At 38.0% G+C, this 21,136-nt stretch overlaps 1 protein-coding gene across 7 annotated transcripts in view; it reads left to right on the plus strand.

Moving 5' to 3' along the window:
* The window catches only part of ACTN2 (actinin alpha 2), a 69,592-nt gene that overhangs the window by 32,465 nt on the left and 15,991 nt on the right, over positions 1-21,136 (plus strand). For 3 of the 7 annotated variants that reach the window (XM_054162285.1, XM_009905604.2, XM_009905533.2), the window contains exons 4-12: positions 95-181; positions 1,244-1,331; positions 3,328-3,406; positions 6,570-6,651; positions 8,621-8,706; positions 11,378-11,470; positions 12,448-12,678; positions 13,792-13,939; positions 15,949-16,099. In XM_054162285.1, coding sequence (XP_054018260.1) covers positions 95-181; positions 1,244-1,331; positions 3,328-3,406; positions 6,570-6,651; positions 8,621-8,706; positions 11,378-11,470; positions 12,448-12,678; positions 13,792-13,939; positions 15,949-16,099 — 1,045 coding nt within the window. Of the gene's footprint in view, positions 1-94; positions 182-1,243; positions 1,332-3,327; positions 3,407-5,029; positions 5,109-6,569; positions 6,652-8,620; positions 8,707-9,825; positions 9,912-11,377; positions 11,471-12,447; positions 12,679-13,791; positions 13,940-15,948; positions 16,100-21,136 lie in introns of all 7 variants that reach the window. The other 4 variants (XM_054162282.1, XM_009905458.2, XM_054162283.1 and 1 more) reach the window with 2 other exon arrangements.

Here is a 21,136-nt window from a genome sequence, read left to right on the forward strand (position 1 = left end):
ATGTTGTAGATACAATATATTATTTATAGAAATAGATTATTAAAATAAAACAGAAACCACATTCTAAATACTACTATGCTTTTTTTCACCTTAGAAATTGTTGATGGCAATGTGAAAATGACCCTGGGTATGATCTGGACTATCATCCTTCGCTTTGCCATTCAGGATATTTCAGTGGAAGGTAATACTATTGCAACTATGTTAAACAGGAAATTTGTTTAAGAGTATTTTTATATGAATTGTGCACAAGTTGGATGAATGTTTAAAAATATTCACAGTGTTTAAAAACATTTCACAGTGAAGTATACTGCAAGTTCCCTACCTAGTGAAAAAATCAATTTCTGGAGGGAAAAAGTAATTACTTTTATTCTGTCAGAGACCTCGAGCCGCCTTGCTTAACACAGAAGTTCTGGGCACATGTCTCAGTTATAGAGATAGAAACATGCCTGTTTTTCAGAGCTTTGGTGACCCAAAACTGTGCTGTACCCTGCATGGTGGTCCTATTTAAAACACACTTTTTTAGTCCCATCCATTTATCATATACTTTGCAAATATTATCTGACTATATCTTTCTTCTTTCTATTACTTTTTTTTTTTTTCCACACTGCTTCAGATTTTATTCTTAATTCTCAGTTGGTAACTGTCTCCAGGAAATTTGATCTGTGTTCTGAAAACTAGAATTCGAGAAACTAGTCTCAATTTTTCAATAAAATTAAGCTCTGCATACTGCCCCACCTATAATTTGGGGGACATTAAAAGTGTACATAAGGAACTGTTTGATCTTTTCTGTCCTTTGCTTTTGCATTCAGATGCATTCAGGGGCACACAGAGTTTAGATAATGAAAGTATTTCTTCAGCAAATGGACAGAGACTACAGCCCTGTTTCATGTAGTCACCAACACAATCTTGTATGCCTATTTCTATTCTGTTTGTATTGGGTATTTTCCTCCAAATATATGTTCTGCTGTCCAACAAAATATGATTTCTTAATCTTCTAATATCCTAGAATTACTGTGCAGGCTGAGACTCTAGTCTTAAGTTGTTCCAGTTGAGCTGCCCTCTGTGTCCTAATTGAGCCCCATTAGTCCTTTTGTATGAGTATCTTTTAGGATTAAATATTTGCTTGTGCCAACAAGTTTCAAGTTTTCAAGGTGGCTGACTAAATTTACGAAGACAAAAGAATAAATACTTGAGCACTTTCAACATTGTTCCTTTATTTTTTACTACCTGATGTCTTTTACAGAGACCTCTGCCAAAGAAGGGCTGCTGCTGTGGTGTCAAAGGAAAACTGCTCCTTACAGAAATGTGAACATTCAGAACTTCCATCTTAGGTAAACTTCCATTATTTCAAAGGGTAGTAGCAGTCAGTAATATTTTAGGTCATTTTTCCCCACCATTGTGTAGGTATGTATTTGACAGGAGCTTTTTACCCTTGCCTGTTAACTAGATTGGTTTTTTTTTCAAATTCTCTTGCTCTGTCTTCAAAGTCTTATTTTGATTAACCTTTGGCATTATTTACCATGGCTTCTCCAGATACTATTTAACAGAAAAAGAATTGCTACTACATACAGAATGACCTTATTACATTATTAGAATCCTTGATATATGAGAATATATGAATAATGCGGCATAGTGACTTGGTGACTTGGCTAATGACTGCTTTCAAATGTGAGCCACTCTAGACTGTTCTTGGCAGCAATACCAATGTGCTGAGCATGCAAATATATCATTATATTGAATCAGTCTTTATTGTTTTGCAAGATAGCTATAACTAAGGAGTCAAAAATGCACTCAATACACAACAGCAGCACTTTAAACATGTTTATTTTCAGAATCAGGATTGTTACTTAATGGGGAAAATTTAGTGAAGTGCCCAGGCCATATGCGGGCTGCCTGGTCTGCGGATTTCACTGGGCTAGTTCCTGTAGCTCTGCCAGTGAAACCCCCGCCCCCCCCACTAAACTACAGGACTTGCCAATTACACTGTTTAAGCATGTGATCTTGCCTTCCTTGAAATACTTACAGTACTTACAACAAGAGCTCCATGACAGTGTTTTGGTGTTCTAAGTTAATTCTGAAGGTGCAGCACCTTAAGCACATGTAGTGATAGAAAAGATACAGATCACATATGCATCTATGGATAAACAAAATGTTTGATTTACAGTCCCTGTATTGCCTTTAAGAGATCTGAAATTTGTTATGTGCTATTTTCCTTGAATATATAGAGGTATATTTCTATAGATCTCTATATGGATGCAGAGTATACTGTAAGTTAGGATATTGAATCTTAGTGTGTATACATGCATATGCTGGTCTGATACATGGTATGGGGTACACATCTTGAATGGAAATACCTTGATTAATGTTTGAGTTCATCAATTCTTACTTTACAAGGGGTTGTCCAGATCATTTTAGTCTATACCTTCTGGGAAAAATGTTTTTGTTTGTTTCATGCTCATTTGTTTTCAGTTTTACCTTCTGGATGGTTTTATATTACATAATGTATGTGTATTTTGCTTAATTGTATTACATTTTTATTGTAGATGATTCTGTTACTTGGAGGATCTACCTAGACATCTCAGTAACAGGGATTCTAGCAGCCTTAAAATGTTTAGTATCACACCATTACTGCACAGGATAAGACCTCAAACTCATAGTCACAGTGATTGCATAAAGTGTTTGCAAAAAGTATCTTCCAGAATAATTGCTTCTGGCTGAAAGGAACCTCTGATAATCTCTCCAAGTAGATGTTTTTAGTATCTCTGTTCATTATCTATTCTTGCCTAGAAAGGCAGTAGGGCTGAAGTCACACTGATGTGTATGTTTAGATCTACACTCAGACTGAAGCTGTCATATGTGTAAGGTGTTTTAAATAAACTAAGCTGATTTGTGACTTCTGTGAGCACATGGTTGTATCAGTAAAGTTGTCTGAAATAACTGACATATAAAAAGCCAGCTGCTTCAGCAAATTCAAGTAATTGCAGGTTTGCTCTGCTTTTATATTTTCACAAACATGCTTTAGGTGTAATTGGAGATTTAACTCCGAGCTATCCTGAAACACTGCACAAATTAAATAGTTGAAGTCAGGGACTGTTGCACATATTGTACACTGCTTAGAAAATATGGATGCCTTGAGTGTGTGTGAACTGTAGAGTAAGATACATACTACAAAAAAAAAAAGAGTACAGTAACAGAAAAGCTCAGAGGGCTGAGAGTTTGGAGAACGTGTCAGGATTTGACAGGATTTTAAGGCTTGAGCAAGGATCAAACTGTAAAATGCCATGATTTTATTAACTCATTTTTTCCATTCTATTTTTTGTTGTAAAGCTGGAAAGATGGCCTTGGATTATGTGCACTTATCCACAGACACCGACCTGATCTTATTGACTACTCCAAGCTAAATAAGGTCATCAGTCTGGGGGGTACAGCATGCTGTCCTGCAGTGATTTGCCTCACTTCTGGTTTGCTTAGCATGTTTTCTAAAAGGCAAGCTGAGGAGTGCATACTAATTCTGACTGGCTATCTAAGCTCCTTCCAAAAGACTGTTACATGTAGGAAGGGACCTCATGACTGTCCTGTGTTATCCTTTCCATCCCATTATGATGACTCCATCATTTAATTGCAAATAATCTGGTCCTCAGCTGCCAGGTAGTTGATGAAGGTCTTTTATGCTGCCACGTATAGACATTAAATCAAATACATTGCAATTCTCCTTTCACCACTGATAGTGTTGTACAGTCCATTCTGTTTTGTATGTGGTGTGAATGACAGTAGATTGCAGAGCAGTAAACAGTGATATGATGAATAACCTTAAAGTTCCTTATAATAAACATTATCCTTGTTAATTTATGTTATGCAATAAATTACTAGTCTTACATAGAAAATACTCACCAACCGTACTTCTACCTATACTTCCAGACAAGTAGAAATAATACTGATATCCTAATGTCCTTAGGTAGTGCCTCAAGGAGATTACAAAACTATTTTATTACAGTGTGCTACTCATGGCAAAATGCACCTTTTCTAGAAGATACCACTTTGGTTTGAGAGGGAGGAATAAGGTGCAAATAATAATGTCAGAATTTCAGGGTTTCGTTACTGAAGAATAAAACCTAGAAAGAAAATGGTGTGTTCTTGTTATACATTAGCTCTCACTACATATGTACTGTTGTCTGCTCTCTGGAACGAATGCATGTTGAGGCCTTGTATAAACATCAGTGAAACAGAAAACTTAATCGTGGTTTTAATTAGTTGAGTGCAACTTCTTATTGATGTGAAGAACTGGTAAATCATAGTTCCATTCCATACCTTTCCATTCCAAATTGATTTGACTAGTGGAATCAACTTCCTATTGAAGTTATTGATGACAGGGACAAGAGAATTAGTTACATGAAAATATTTGAAAACTTCTATATATGTTAAATTTATGCTGGGGTCCCCAAGGTGTGCAGTGATGAAAATTAAATAAACTTATTCCTAAGCTCATAAGATTTTAATTTACACAATTTTAAGACAACTGCAGATCTGAACCAAAGGGCAAAATAATAGTCATCAACACCAACTTGTTCTCTCATTCTATATACAAAGTTTCCTACAGATAAACTAATGGAATAACTAAGCTACCTGTTTCTGGGTACATGTGCTTAAGCATGGCATAAACAAGTTGGTTTGATTGAGTTTGTGCTTTGAGAAGTGGTACACAGTACCAAAGAACTTAACAGTATAATACATATGCGCGTTGAGAAAAAGGAATAGAACATAAGCAGATCTGCTTCAGCATTACTATTTCCCTCTTAGAGCTTTCCAAAATAAGAACAGGTCAGGTTTCACACTGAAGCTCAGCTGTGGCACATAAAGCACATGCAGAAAAAACCCTAAAATAGATCTTGCTTTTCTGACCTGGCTGTGTTTGATTGACTGCTCATTTTGGTTACATTAACAGCTGCCTTGGTGTCTTGTTTCATGGTTTCTTATCTCCTGCATGCTGTCCTTTCCTTTCCCCACTAATGTGTTTTGTGTGAACTTATAGCTGGAAAAATGGCCTTGCTTTCAACGCCCTTATCCATAGACACAGGCCTGATCTTCTTGACTATGACAAGTTAGATGAGGTATTTCTTTAGCTGTAGCAGAGATTTTTAGTTATTGTAGTTTGTAGTTTTGTTTAAAAGGATGGATGATAAGCATCTCCAATTATTCAGAAGTTGCTATAATATTAAACGAATCCTTTATCAGTGAAAAACTGTTTATTCATGTACTCAATACCAAGCACACAAACAGGAGGTGCTCATCACTCATCCATAGCAAGTGTTTTCACTTAGTCAGTTGTTCTTATTTCGATTCAGTGCATTTTTGTCGCATTTAATTTCAGTCAGAGTTTTTATGTACGCATTTAGTAAATGTTGTATTGCTCACGGTGTCTTGTGTAACAGCAAAAAGAAGTTGGGGTTTTAAAAATATTGTCTACATTTTAAGTTTCTCTTAGTGATGCACAAAACTGCTAAATGATGATAGAGTAAGAACTAATGAATAGAGTCTTTGTATTCTATTATACCCAAATTGTTAGGCTTCAAAATTTACAGTGTGCTTCATAAAACGTTTAACTGAACCTGCAGCTTTTAAGGGAAAGGCTATCCAGTATGATATGTTTATAGGAAGATGTGTCACAGGCATTACTACTTAATGATTCCTGGTATATGTAAGTGCATGAAGAGCAGAATTTGTGTCCTGTTTTTCCAACCTCTCTCTGTAGTCATTGATACTGTTCAGAGTGGCTATGATCATCTAGCAGTTTTTGAATACATGAGAATAATAATAACATTAATGGTGTGACCTGCCATTTCATACAGAGAGTTTTCTCTCCAAGCTGGTGTGGAAAGGCTGCATTAAGGACAGTCCTAATCTGACAAGCTTTTGCATTGCCACCAGTAACTTGTCTGTAGGGCAAGATATGAAATTGTATGCTGCTTATCTGAACTGTGCTCATTGTTTGGTTTCTCTTTCCTTCTTGAATTTCCACAACTCTGAAGTTCAGTTTATAGAAACAAGTACAAATTTGTATGTCCAAGCCCAAACTGGGAATGTCTTGCTCCTTCTGGAGAAATGTTCATCTGTCTGTGCTTGTGCTTCTGACAAAGAAAGAACTTGGTAGAAATCATATCCCCATAATGTAATGCATAAGAGGTATAAAAACATATAGGACTAACTTGGTGATGATGGCCTAGTGTAAACCCACTGGACCAGTGGCCTTGGCTATACGTATTACTGCTGTACTTAATTCAGAATTACCTCAAATTTATGTGTACACTACATACATTGTCTATGCTCCTGTCCAGAATATATTTGCAGTAGAGTCCTAATGGTACGGAATAGCTTACTACTGGTTTCTTTTGAAAGTAAAGTGGTAGATAGACCAAAAGTTCATATACTTGTATTCTGCTTTTTGAAGCACAACAGTTGTGACTCTAGTTTACAGTTGTGAAAAACATTTTAAGTTTTAGTGTACCTACTGTAGTCTTCCTTCAAGGAAAAACTTCCATCTTTGACTGGTTGTATTTTCATCTTTAATGCAGGATGACCCCATAGGAAATATCAACCTTGCCATGGAAATTGCTGAGAAGCATTTGGATATCCCCAAGATGTTGGATGCAGAAGGTGAGAGTTGTGTCTTACTGCAGTTTGTGTTACTTGCAAACAGCAGACAGTAAAATTTTTTTATTTTGCACCTAGCAAATTTTCAACATTCCTTCTGTATGAATCATAATGGAACAACCTGCTTTGCTTTCCTTCTTGTTGCCCATTTATTTGATAATTACACTCACTTCTGGTCTCATTCTTTATTGTTTGTTAAATGTTTGTATTTATTATAGCACTTTGGGCCCTAACCTCAGCACAGAATCAGAAGATAATCCTTGCCTTTAAGAAATCAAAATCTAAGTCTAATAAAGGGAAATACTATGTCAGCAACTTAAAGCACATTCACTTCCTTAAAATGCTTAAATGAGAGAGCTAGAAATAGAAGTACAGAATTTTCAAAATATACTAGCAGCATGATCCGTATGGAAGAGAGCTAGGTTGAGGGAAGCATTTTGGGGGGTTTATTGTAAACCTTTTGCAGTGATAGTTTTAACAAATGGTTTCATATTTAGTTCATACCAAAATCATTAGAGCTGGCTGATAAATAACAAGGAAATATTCATTAAAGTTCCCTGAATTTCTTCAAGACAACCAATACATTTTGTACTCCAGGCAAAAAAATGGTGCCAAAATACTGGAATTTGCCTGTATTAGTTCAAAGCATTCTTTTCCAAGTATTCAGAAAAGTTAGGCCAGTGCAGGGTGATTTGGAAAATCCAGGCTGAAACCTTGCCATTGAGGTGGTTTCTTGGTTTCACCTTTATACTTCAAAAGTAATTGTTTTCATTTTTTAAAATTGAGCTTTCCCTTTCAAGCACCCCTTTATTATTTTACTCTGAAGTACTGTGCAAGGAATATACAGAAGTGCTACCTCCTTAGCAATGAACACCTCCTACTGTCATTCTCCTTTTCTCATTTTTTCTCTTCACATACCATGTAAGAAATCTTTTTCTTTCCTTACCAGATTTTCTGCACATTCTAGACCTTATCTTATTATTCTTAATCTTGGCAGGTGAGGGTGACATGAAACTATACTTCTTCTAATAACTTCTAAGTATTCACCATTGCTTTTTACTCAGTTTACTGCCACTATGTTTGTTCTCAATAGAAACTTTGCAAAGTTTTGTTCACAACTCTGAAGTAGAAAATCGGCAAGTACATTTGTCCTGAATTTAGAAATCTCGCTCTTAATGTTGGAAATTGTTACCTCATTCCTTGGTCTTTTCCCACCAGTATCTTCCCACTCTTTGCACCTTCTACTAGCATCATTCATCACTCATCTGTAATTGATGTAAACTCCCCTTTTCCTGCCTTTCTGTTAGGTTTTGGGAAAGTCTGTTTTTACCAATGTACTCATACCTTAATTGCACCCTCTCTATACTTTTAACTGCCATAATAGAGACAAAGCCTGCCAAGCCAAACTCTTATGTGATGTATGCTGTTAACTAAAAAGGCAGACACTCACAAAGGTTGCAAAACTGCTACTCTTCAAGATTTTCTCAACACAAAATGTATTTTTGAAGGACTGCAGGAGTTTAACAGGTTGCTAATATGTATCAATATCCTGTCAGTCACAGGGATCCTGTGCTAATGTGCACTGCACTAACTCCTGTTTTGTGGCTGTGCTTAACTCTGGAATAATTCTAGTTATTTAGATGAAGCTGCTTTGGAGTGACAGTGAAGCTGAACCCAGCAGATCTGCTAGCCATGCCATCTGCTTGGAAGTTTTCACAAGCCAGAAGGTAGCAATAGCCTTCTGTGTAGTCTCAGCCTTCAGATGTTTTGTCATTTCAGAGAGTTACATCTTTTCCATTTATGCAGTCCCAACCTCAGGTAGTTTTGCACTGATATCAATAAACAGCTGCAACCTGAATAATGCTGTATTTATTTTGAATCCTTACAGCACTGAGGTGGCATAATCAAGCCTAATCTGATCGAAGTACCATGTGAGAATTTCTGAGCAGTTAACCCTCTTCTCTCTACACAGATGTAGTAAACACTGCCAGACCTGATGAAAGAGCCATTATGACTTATGTTTCCTGTTACTACCATGCATTTGCTGGTGCTCAGAAGGTGAGACTGTAGAAGATGGATCAGATCTCATCCTTCACCTTCTGTCTTGTTTCCTTCTGCAATTTTTCCTCTTCTGATCTTTTGCTCACTAGTTACTAGGATAGCATCTTAGAGCTGAGCTCATTTCCTGTTGCCTGATTTTTCTGGGAGCCACTTTCTTGGTACAGCCAGTAGTAGTCTGTTCATTTGTTCCATAGAAGCAAACCTCATCTTCTGCATATTTACTAATAATATCCAGTAGGTTTTAGGCACCTGGTTACTGAGTGGGATAGAGGACATTATACTCTTTAATTAAACTTGTGTTCATTCATTTAAATCACCTTTGAAAATTCAAGATTAATAAAAGCTTATAGTGAAAAGCCAATTTCAATAGCAGAATGCCATCTTTTTTTCCTCCCTCCTGGATATTATTCTTGCTACAGATGTGAAAATCATCGTAACAGATGCTAAGAAAATAAACCCTTCTCTTATAATTTCAGGATTGTTTAAAAAAATGTTAAATGCTCAATGGTAAGTACAAGCAGCAACATAAAACATTGCTGCTATGCAAAATAGACACAGAAACATACACAGGCATCTCAGACCAGCTCTGGAATTGTGTCCTAATGAAAAGAAGGAAAAATTTAAACAGCAAGGCAGTAGAGTTGGACATATGTCAGGTATTACTAATATAAAGAATCTGGTATATAATTGCTAAGGTTATAACTAATCTGTGTGCAGCTTCCAGAGAAGATCTCTCCAGATCAAAATGCAGTCTTTCTTTCCTGTATTTAAGTCAAACCTTCCCCCATACTAAGTCACCACACATACACGTGCCTATTCTTTAGCAGATAGTCCTGGTAAAATTAAGGTCATTCCCCTTGTGACAATACTGCAGGATCAAGTGTATTAAAAAAAATCCACCTCATTGTAACAGCTTATGTTGAATTTCCAGTGTTTTATTCTGTCAGCGCCCATCAATGTAACACTAAATTTATTGCAGGTTTATCTCTAGAATACAGAACTATGGACAAGATAACAACCAGAATGACACTATCTTGTGCTTTTATTTATTCATCCTGTTTTCTACTCCTCGACTCTTTTTTTTTGTTTGTTTTAATTTCTTCCCCCCTCTTGTAGATATTGTGAACACTCCTAAACCTGATGAGAGAGCTATCATGACATATGTGTCCTGCTTCTACCATGCTTTTGCTGGAGCAGAGCAGGTATTAATCGATTGTCCCTTCAGGTTGCTGTGGTTTTGACTGACTGTTTCACATTGCCACTAGTTTATTAAAACCCCCCTAATTTAGTACTTTGTGGGTTTCATTAACAATTGCAAGTATTACTTGAGTACTAATACTTGTTTTTAACCAACACTTGAACCTGTTTTAGTCAAACGTTGTGTAGCAAGTTAAACTTCTTTAATTCCAACGAACATTCCCATTTCTCATTTTGGGTCTTCAATTGCTGATTATAAGGACTATCTCAGAAAAAATATATTTGAAGATACTGTGAAATGGAGCTATTTGTTGGTACCTCAACATCTTACATGTTTGCTACATAAAAAAATGCTGGAGTTTTGGGTATTGAGACTATTCTAGACTTACTCAGGATGAGTAGTAGTTTAAGGTTAGATTTTTCAAAGTATCATAGAGATGCAGAAAGGCACAGAAGACATCCAAGACAGTATTTGTGCGTAGTTCCCACTGAAGCAAATGGAATTATTTGTGGATCAAAGTACTAGTATAAAAGGCAAGAAGAACATCAGCAAATCTGTTATACAGGATGAGATTATCACTTCCGAATGTGGCGTTTCCCACTGTTCTTCTGCATACATTTCTAGCCTGCAAGTGGACATAACCAAACTGATGTATAAAAATAAACCCAAACAAAACAAAACAAAACCCAACTCTCAAAGTAACTGATATTTTTCTTTCATTCTCACAATTTAATTTCCTTTCCTATCTGGAAGGCCATATCACAGCATAGTTATGTTGTTGTGCCCTCTTGTTTCTGGGTATGAGGAGGTTCCACATACTCCATGCAAGAGTCTACACATGTATTTATTTGATTAGATATATTCCAGACTCACATTTGTATGAAATTATAGATCTGTGATGTCAACCTATTAATGTAAATTTTAAACATGGCAAAGCCACACAATGCCTTCACAACTAGATTTGTCAGGAGGATTTGCTGTCATTAGTTGAACTGCATATATTTGTAAGGGTATGTATACATGGTGTGCAGATATATAGAGTGGTCTGGGACTTCTGGATTGCACAGGGCATCTTTCTGATGTGACTAACAAAACTAAGGCTTCTTTTGGTGTGATTATAAAATAAAAATAACCTAATAGGATAACTCTAAAGAATTACTTAAGTCATCTTTGAAAAGAAAAGATTTATTAGACAATTAAAATGGCAGTGGAAAATTCCCCCTTGCATAATTAGGTTTCATTGTACAAAAAGGTGGCTTCTGAGCTGATCTGTGCCTTATTCAGGCCATTGGAATTTGTGACTACAGAAGGAAGGTAAATATATATATAAGTAACTTAAGTGCATAAATCACCAACTATAAAATGATGTGATTTTTATTTGCAGCAGCACACTCTCCCTATTTCTCCAAGCCTGTACCTTTCTCAGGGTGTGTTTATGAATACGACCTGTTTATCTGTTGTGTTTTACAGGCTGAGACTGCAGCTAACCGGATCTGTAAGGTGCTTGCTGTGAATCAGGAAAATGAGAGGTTGATGGAAGAGTATGAGAGACTAGCAAGTGAGGTAAAACCAGCTATATCTGTGACATGGAGATAATTATGTTAGTGAAATACTATAAGCTTCATGCACTCTCTGTAAGACAGCACAGTTGAGACACTATCAGGATAAATCTTCACAGTGGTAGGATACAAAACTCAGTTGCCTAGATGTCAAGGTTTGGGTGAATCCTTTGCCACAGACTTCCTGTGTGACTTCCAGAGAGTCACTTAGTCTCATTAATTTGCCAAAAAGGGTGTTTTGAGGACTGTCACCTATTTGCCCCAAGGCCAAGCTTTCTCTGTAATCTCCAGATATAGCCACCTTTGACCATATGGAACATACGTGATCCTGTCACTCCACACAAGCAAGTTGGCTTTGTGTACTACAAAGCACACCTGGACGGGGCCTGTCAGGGTGTTCACAGCAGCAATTGAACGAAGAAGGGGGCATATTGTGTGCTTTCCTGGTAAATGGAAAATTTGTTGAGTCAGGACTACAGGTGTGTAGTCCACAAGTGAGAGCTCTGGTCTTTAATGCATACCTGCATAAATGTACTAGGCTCATAGACACAAAGACATTAGTGCTACAGTGGCACTAAGGCACTTTTGAACGAAGATTTGTCTATGAAATGTGTTACTTGAGTGCTGTCTGTCCTGATCTTGTGACTACTTGAGACATCAAGAATAACACTTTTGAACATGGCAAGTGATTTGGGGTAACTCAAGTTTTGAGTAATTAGCTACAGACACCTTACATGTATGTTCATCTTTCTGAAAACCAGGATATCCCTAGAAATACCTAGAATTTCTGGGCAAATCAAGTAACAAAGTATTGTTTGGCTTTGAAAATCTTGAGCTCACTTGCCACTAAAGCATTGGTACAGATTCTAGTCAGTAATACTAAAATGGAGCAAACTTGGTTAGGATTTCTGTATTCAATATAATCATTATTTGGTTGCTTTTCTGTTGCCTGTATTTCAATTGTTTGTGTGGGCTTGAAAGCTTTTAGAATGGATTCGCCGGACAATTCCTTGGCTGGAAAACAGGACCCCAGAAAAAACAATGCAGGCTATGCAGAAGAAATTAGAGGATTTCCGGGACTACCGCCGCAAACACAAACCTCCCAAAGTCCAAGAGAAATGTCAGCTGGAGATCAACTTCAACACCCTGCAGACAAAACTGAGAATCAGCAATCGTCCAGCTTTCATGCCATCAGAGGGAAAAATGGTTTCAGTAAGTAAAGGAGGCATTGATATTCTCCTCTTCTTTTTATCAGTGTTCTCAAAACGATTTCAACATGAAGGACTGAGATGCCATTTTAAGGCAGCCTCAGAAACTTCAGTTAGTTGCACTTTATCAATATGAAACCACTTGTTTTACATGTTCCCTTTCATTTTAAGATCTTGCTTTTACTGGAGCATGCTTCTGACTCTTTGAAGGCTTTCCCCAAGTGCAAATTGTCTTGAGACAATGAGATGACACAGAGCTTCCTTTGGGGGTGTGATCAATGCTTCTATATCAGTGAGGCCAAAAATTGTTTATTTAAACAAAACTTGCAGTGCTTTCACTGTTACATAGGTCGTTAGACTTAGAGAAACAGATATTGCTCAATACAACTTTTTAAAATGAGTTCTTTTTTTTCCCTTATGTCTGTGAAGATACGACTAATCAGTACCAAGAACGCTCATCTGTTAAGTGGCGCGAGTTTATTGTGGGTCAAAACATTTCCTGTGGAGTATAGGAAACCTGTTTCTGTACTCTCTTCTGTCACTGTGTTTTGGCTGCTCAGATTTCATAAACAGATAACTGCACTCTCTGAAAAGGGCCGTCGTTCACTCCCCATGGACAGAAAATAAGGGCTCCTTTACTTCAGCTTCCTACTAATGCTTTGAGTTTCAGAGGTAGCTCACAAGACTTTGTGCACCACAGAAAGTTAAATGAATTTGTACTCCAGATAGAACATGCACCAAATTGTCTTGATACTGTTTGTTGTCAGCTTCTGACAGCAAAGTACTTCTATTTTGATAACACAGGTATAAGTATGTACAGTGGGAGGCAAAAGCAGTATATCATGAAGACACTAAACATGTAGCTATGCTTGGAAGCCATTTGTGTAGGGGTTCTTTTCATGACTCCACCTAAATAGGGTGCTCTGTTAGGAGCAGATGTCTGGACTGCAATACTTCTTGAGCTGCCTGACCACATTTTCTATGATTCTGTGACTTTACAAAGTACAGACATAAAAAATCTTCTTTTCAGAGAAAAATTATGAATGAATCAGAAATCTGCACATTTGGATAAAAAAGAGATTGTAGTTTCATCCTCTCACTTGTATTCTCGTCACAGGATATTGCCGGTGCTTGGCAGAGACTTGAACAAGCTGAGAAAGGCTATGAAGAGTGGCTGCTGAATGAAATACGAAGACTGGAAAGACTTGAACACTTGGCTGAGAAATTTAGGCAGAAGGCTTCCACGCATGAACAGTGGGCATATGGTGAGCAGAAATGGCTCTAACATTGTTAATGTTTTAACACTCAAAGTTAAACTGTTGGTGCTGAATATTTGCCAGCCAGAAACTCACTCATAAGTAGTTCAGACAGCTTTAGAAACCTAGAATGACAACAGACAAAACTGCAGGTTTTGTTCACTGTAGAATAGAATAGAATAGAATAGAATAGAATAGAATAGAATAGAATAGAATAGAATTAACCCGGTTGGAAAACCTTTGAGATCATCGAGTCGAACCTATCATCCAACACTATCTAATCAGCTCAACCATGGCACCAAGCACCCCATCCAGTCTCTTCCTAAACACCTCCAGTGATGGTGACTCCACCACCTCCCTGGGCAGCCCATTCCAATGGGCAATCACTTGTTCTGTGAAGAACTTCTTCCTAACAGCCAGCCTAAACCTCCCCTGGCGCAGCTTGAGACTGTGTCCTCTTGTTCTGGTGCTGGTTGCCTGGGAGAAGAGACCAACCCCCACCTGGCTACAACCTCCCTTCAGGTAGTTGTAAACAGCAATAAGGTCTCCTTTGAGCCTCCTCTTCTCCAGGCTAAGCAACCCCAGCTCCCTCAGCTTCTCCTTATAGGGCTTGTGCTCCAAACCCCTCACCAGCTTTGTTGCCCTTCTCTGGACTCGTTCCAGCAAGTCAATATCTTTCCTAAAACTGCGGGGCCCAAAACTGGACACAGTATTCAAGGCGTGGCCCAACCAGTGCTGAGTACAGGGGCAGAATGACTTCCCTGCTCCTGCTGGCCACACTCTTGAGGTAGGAGCCAAACTTAATGGGAATATTCAGCAGAGGCCATTGCTGCAATTGGATTCCCATGTCTTTGTACACTAGCAGTCCAACCAGGAACATAGTGACACCACTGGTTAAGTGTGAAATATGATAAAAGCCTCATTTCTTCTTTGTTCCATACCCTGGATCACTCACCATTTATCATTCTGACTTTTAACGGTAATCTAGTTTACATGTAGTTAAAACAGCTATAGGAGAATACACAGACATACAGTTTTGCTGAAGGCCATTAAACATAGATATGCTCTACCATCTTTTGTTTGGCCTATCTTCCTGCTTCTGCCATGCTTCTGGCTTTTTCCAGCTAGAATATTTTCACGTTGTGAAAGAAAACCAGAGTCCATCCCATAACACAGTTGCTAGAAGCATACCACGCTGTAAATGGCTGACAAGCAGATTCTAGAAAGGAAATTACAGTGTTTGTCAGCCCCCAGAGCCTATTTTCTGAGCATAAGCTGCTCATGGTGACATGTTATGGCCATTATGCAGGGAAAACTGCACATAAGCTGGTATATAGCAAGAGAAACAATAGTACCATCTGGCTCTGGAGTTCACAGAGCTGTAGAATGCCATGCAGTGAGCTGCAGTTTTAGGAGTTGTCTGTATAGATTTAATCATTCAGCATGGGAGCTACTGAGGAGTAGTATTTCATTTTCTGATTTCCTCTAGATTTTTGTAAATAGTTTGGTATTTTCCAGTTAAAATTCAGTGTTTGATACCAAAGAGAGTCATACATCTCAATTATTTTGTTGTTTTTTACATTCTGAAATGAATAATAAATTGAAGGCAGAACATGAAAAAGAATAATAGATCGGTATTAAAAGTGAAGCTGAGCATAGCATTGTGATTTCTGGTTTTGCAGGTCGTCTACTCTGCAAAAGATTTATCACAATAATGTAGAGCTCCAGTTCTTGCCAATATATCATCTTAATGCCAATTCCTCAAGCAGTGTAATACTCGCTATTTTAGGCCACTATAAACAGCCTATGCAAAAATAAAGGGATTATTGAGAGATCTTTAATGATACCTATTTCTTATTAACGTTGTTGTACTGACAATTTGCTGCTGATTGCAGGGGAGGTGGTACTTCATCTCACAGATGTGATTTTCACCATGCTTCATTAAAAAAAGTTGTCTAAACTCTGAGTTGTTCTAACCAGTAGTAAAAAATGGCTAATATTTTAATTTCCTCTTCCAGGCAAAGAGCAGGTCTTACTTCAGAAGGACTATGAATCTGCCTCTCTGACAGAAGTCCGCGCCATGTTGAGGAAACATGAAGCTTTTGAGAGCGATTTGGCTGCTCACCAGGACAGAGTGGAACAGATCGCTGCCATTGCCCAGGAGCTGAAGTATGTTCCATTTAAAGGCTTGCAGCTGCTGACATTTAACTTTGCGATAAACTCTTTCCAATGAATTTGATAGTGTCATAGGTACCAACATAAGAATTCCAGAGATAGCTTCGTAAGTACATTATCTGAGCTGGTCACTGAGACCTTTCCCTCATCTCCCCCTTACCCCCAACCAAATATAGATATTCAACGGACCACAATTATTTGAAAAGGAACATGTTAAAATTGACTTAACAGCAAACTTTTAGCATTGGCTATGCTGATGTTGATGGTAATGCTGCAAGGTGTTTATTTCTCAGATCATGTGGTCTGCTGAGAGGTACTGGCTATGAGCTTTTTAGCCTAGAAAATAATTTCACTTACACACATTGCAGATCAGGCATCTTCACTTTAGTATCAAGTATTTTCCCAGAAGCATATTGGTTATTTTGAAAGGCTTCTCATCCCTAAACGATCTCTGTAGTAGTGGGCAATGCATTGAGTTTTCTGACTATTTAATTATCTCTAGTATACTTATTTTCACAGTCTCTCTGTATTATATTTGGAAGGGCTATTGTCTTAATTTCACAGGAAGGTAAGTGGGGCATGTGGAAACTAAGTAAACTTGGGGCACACAAGCAATCAAGCACACAAACTCTTCTATAGGAGACCCAGGGTTTCCACCCACAGTTCAATCAACTTAGCCACAGGTCTAGCTCTTGTTCACTCAGCATACTATACCCAGAAAAAACATAGCTGACAGCAGTTCTACACACATTTAGGCTACATCTGTATTTTTGGTATCAACTGCATAGGTCAGAGATTTGAAAAGTCAAGGCCCCTGCCTGATAGAAGAATGGCAGCAAAACCCCTGAGTGTTGATGCAGTTAGTCTATCAAAACTCTGTCTTTATGTCTGGACCTTGCTATTGTTTGTGGAAAAGCTTTTAATTCACCTGTGTGAAGCACAATTTTGTTAGCAAAGCTCTGCCCACGCTGACAAGACTGTAGTGTTACATACTGATGCCCCTATTCTGGTAGTCTAAGCTAAGCATATGTAATTTTATAATGTTATGCAGTCAGTTGCAGTGGTTTTGTACAGTAAATCAGTAGTGCTACTTCTGATCTTGGCAATTTGGCACATACTAAAATTCATTGCTCACCCACAGTATAAATCTGTAAAGCCAACAAGAATGAATGTACACTAGTGTTCAGAACCCAAGATGAAATTGTCAGATTCCTGCCCTTGGCTTCAACTCTTCAATTTTCAGCTTCTCACCTTTGTGAATAGGCAAACCAGTCTTAAAACAGTGTTAAAACAGTCAAAAATCAGATGTTGAGAATGTGTCCTCTTTTCACTTCACATTCTTTAGTATGGATCCACATTTGTTAGGAATTTAAAAATCAGAGCATTTACTAAAAATGTAGTTCACAGCTGGTAAGAGCAGCACTTGTAGTAATTGTATCCTTGAAATGGATTTAGAAGAAAAATCCTATTTGTCAAGATTATTTAAGGGAGTAGAAGTAAAGCATAGTGTGCAGAGTAAACACTGGATTTAGTGTGAAAGTCTGAAAAACACTGAGAATGGAGATTTCACTGAGTATGTGAGCTTGTGAAACACCTTCTGGCATAGCTTGATCTCTGTTGTGGAGTTACTTGTTCCTCTTCATAATGAAGAAAGTTTCTGAAACACCTAATCATTGTTAATTCAGTTTCAGCTTTACAAGTGATGAGAAACTTGAGGAATGTAGTATACATCTGTTTAGCAGCATTTTGAACCCTGTGTCCTTTACCTCTGGGGAAGCCAGTGAACACGGTATCCTGTCTATTTTAGGATTGTATCTTCTCAGCTGTGTAATTTGCTGTGTGAAGTTAAACAAGTTATTTGTGGCTGGGGCTGCAAAGGTGCTGAAATCCTATTGCTTTTAGAGATGCTCTACTTAGACTTCTCTGATTCTTCATACAGGGGGGCTATCAGTGCCTGATTTTTCACTGAGATTCAGTAGCTCAGTTACACCTAATGCCCTTGGAGAGCACTGAATGAAAGGTCATAAAGATCAAATATTATTATTAGCTGCAAACAAATGGGCAGCTTCTACTTAAATATTTATTGCAATTATTTATATGCAATTCCTCACACAATGAAATTAAGAAGGAAAACTGATTTTTCTCCATCCATATTTTTAAAGAAGGGTTGGCTAATGTCTGATTGTTAAGAAATGTGCATTGCCATCTGATAAAGCCTACTGAAGTCAATGTGGGTATTTTTATTTAGTTTTGTATTTTCATCAGTGGATCAGGTCCTTATAGAAATCATCATTATTGTCTAAATTCCAAGTCAGTAGACCTCCATGGTTTTTTTTAGACAATCTCTTTACTGTCTAGTGTTGCAGTTTCAAAGGAGAACAGTTGCTGTGTGACCCTGAATTCTAGCAGTTAGCATTTCCTGTCTATTGTGGTATTTTCTGCTGCAGCAGCTCTTGCATATCCATAATTTCATGAATAGCAATTTATTTTCAGCTAGGAAGATTGAAATGCTTTAACATTGCTTTGGAGAGTCCTTTGCTTTTAGAAACCTGGGCTCAAATTGTGCTTAGATGCATGATTAATAAAAGTCTGGTTCTGAAGCAGTTCTAAAGTATATTACTCAGCAGATTATTTTTGTGACACTATCACCATTCCTAAAGTGAGCCCATACTTAAGCTTCTTTGGATCAGGACTAAACTGGAGTCAATTTTTCATTCTTTACAGATAAGACTGAATTTCTTGTAAGATCAGTAAGAACAGCTTGTAATGATTTTTACATTCTGAAAGCTGTAGATTTCAAATAACCAAAGAAATAGAAATTACCCTTTTCTTAGCAGATCTGTAACACACGTACAGCAGTACTTCGTGTATTCACGATACGCAAAATGTCTTTTTACAGAATGCAAAGTCTACTTTTCAATGCTGAGAGAGGTGCAAGGCCCAGAAAGACAGTAGAACACCACTGTTTAATGCCACTTGGTAATCTGACTTACGATTTTTGACCCATAGGTGCCGTTCTTTGAAGTTGTTTTAATAATATTATTCTCCTCCCTGTTTGTCCATAGCACATACACCTGGAAGAAACAGGATAGCAGAGATTTTATGGGGAATGACTGAGCCTCTCTGGAGGTTGAATGAGGCCTCTCTGGAGGCTCAGTGGAGGAATCTTCCACATTAGTTTCCAGAACTTTGACTAGCGCTGGTACAATCAGTTCCTTACTTTCATGGAAGAACATCTGCCCTTATCCTAATCAACAAAAGCAGATAAGTGATCCATTGAAGCAAAACCAAAATTTACAGTACTCTCAGGGATATGACCAGGAGTAGCTGGAAAAATACCCTGTCCATATATTAGATTTGGTATGCAAAGAGAGACTGGAATACCAATCTACATATCCCATCCACTTAGCTCACAGTTGACACAGGAACATAATTTTATAATCTCAATATGCTATAATGAAAAAACCCATCTTACAGCCAGAAGCTCATGGTGGCAAAATATATCTCAGCCTGTTTAATCCAAAACTCTATGATTCTGACAAAGTTTTACAAAAGACAGATGGCTTTTGTTGCATCCCTTGAAGTCTAACGAAATGGCTTGCTCCAAAGGAGGAAAAAACTCTTCAAATTAAGGAATCCTTATATAGTATGACTTGCTGGCAGCATTCTACTTAACATGTAACAGTTCTACTTCCACAGTTTTGGGTTGGTTTTGTTATTTAAAAAAAATGTCATAGTAGTTTATTTTCACTTGTTTTACTTCAATTTCAACTTTTGATCAATTGCAGCATATATGAAGCCTCTTTTAAACGTGATAGTTCATATACTTCTCAATGTCACCCTGAACCAGGTTGCTCTGAGTTTATAGGAGGAAATGTGAACACTGCTTCTGGCCTACAGTATAGCTTCACACATGAAAACTGCCTCTGTTCTTTTTCAGTCCTCTGCAAGGGCTGAAACACCTCTGCTATGAGGATAGGCTGAGGGAGCTGAGATTGTTCATCCTGGTGAAGAGAAAACTCTAGGGGGACCTTATAGCTGCCTTTCAATACTGAAGGGAACATACAGGAAGGTGGGAGAGGGACTTTTCTTTAGGGTGTCTAGTAATAGGACAGGGGGTGATGGTTTAAACTGAGGGAGAGTAGGTTTAGACTGGATCTTAGGAAGAAGTTCTTCAGTACAAGAGGGGTGAGACTCTGAAATAGGCTGCCCAGGAAGGTTATGGATGCCTCCTCCCTACAGATGTTCAAGGCCAGGTTGAATGAGGCCTTGAGCAGCTGTGTCCATTTGTGAGGTGTCCTTGCCCATAGTGGGGAGGTTGGAGTAGATGATCTCTGAGGTGCCTTCCAACCTAAGCCATTTTATGTTTCTGCAATTCTCTAACTTACTGGCAGAGTGATCTGTAAGTTCCTCTTGCCAGTTGCCTAGAAGAATGTTCAAAAGAAGGGAACAAATTCTACCTGCATGTAATGTCTTATTCAAGCCTTAAATCTTACATTTACTGGAAAGGGCTGCCCAGGGAGGTTGTGGAATCTCCTTCTCTGGAGACTTTCAAAACCCACCTGGATGCATTCCTGTGTACACTACCCTAAGTGATTCTGCTTTGGCAGGGGGGTTGGACCTGATGATCTCTTGACATCCCTTCCAACCTCTAATATACTGTGATATAGCCATGCTGTCATATAATCACAGTCTCTGCAATATTTAGTACTCGGCAAAGTGTCCTCAAGGAGAAGTCAAGTGCTAAACCCAGTGATACACCTATAAAAGTGAGCTTCCAGAGTGCCAAACATATGTATTTTCATTATGGGCCTGATGGCTGCAGGAGAACCAAGGGGATTATCTACCCCTGAGATAAAAAATTCAATTTGAATCAGAGTCAGTGCAGAATCTAAGAACAAAGCCTTTAAAAAGTTATTCCAGTCTTAGGCAGAATAATAAGTTACTTTATGTCAGGAAAATGTAAGAACATTAAACAAGCAAAAGAAGCAATGCTACTGCTACATGCACTTACACATGCTGGTGGCATAC

This window comes from Dryobates pubescens, chromosome 6 (assembly GCF_014839835.1).
Source record: "Dryobates pubescens isolate bDryPub1 chromosome 6, bDryPub1.pri, whole genome shotgun sequence".
Lineage (NCBI taxonomy): Eukaryota > Metazoa > Chordata > Aves > Piciformes > Picidae > Dryobates > Dryobates pubescens.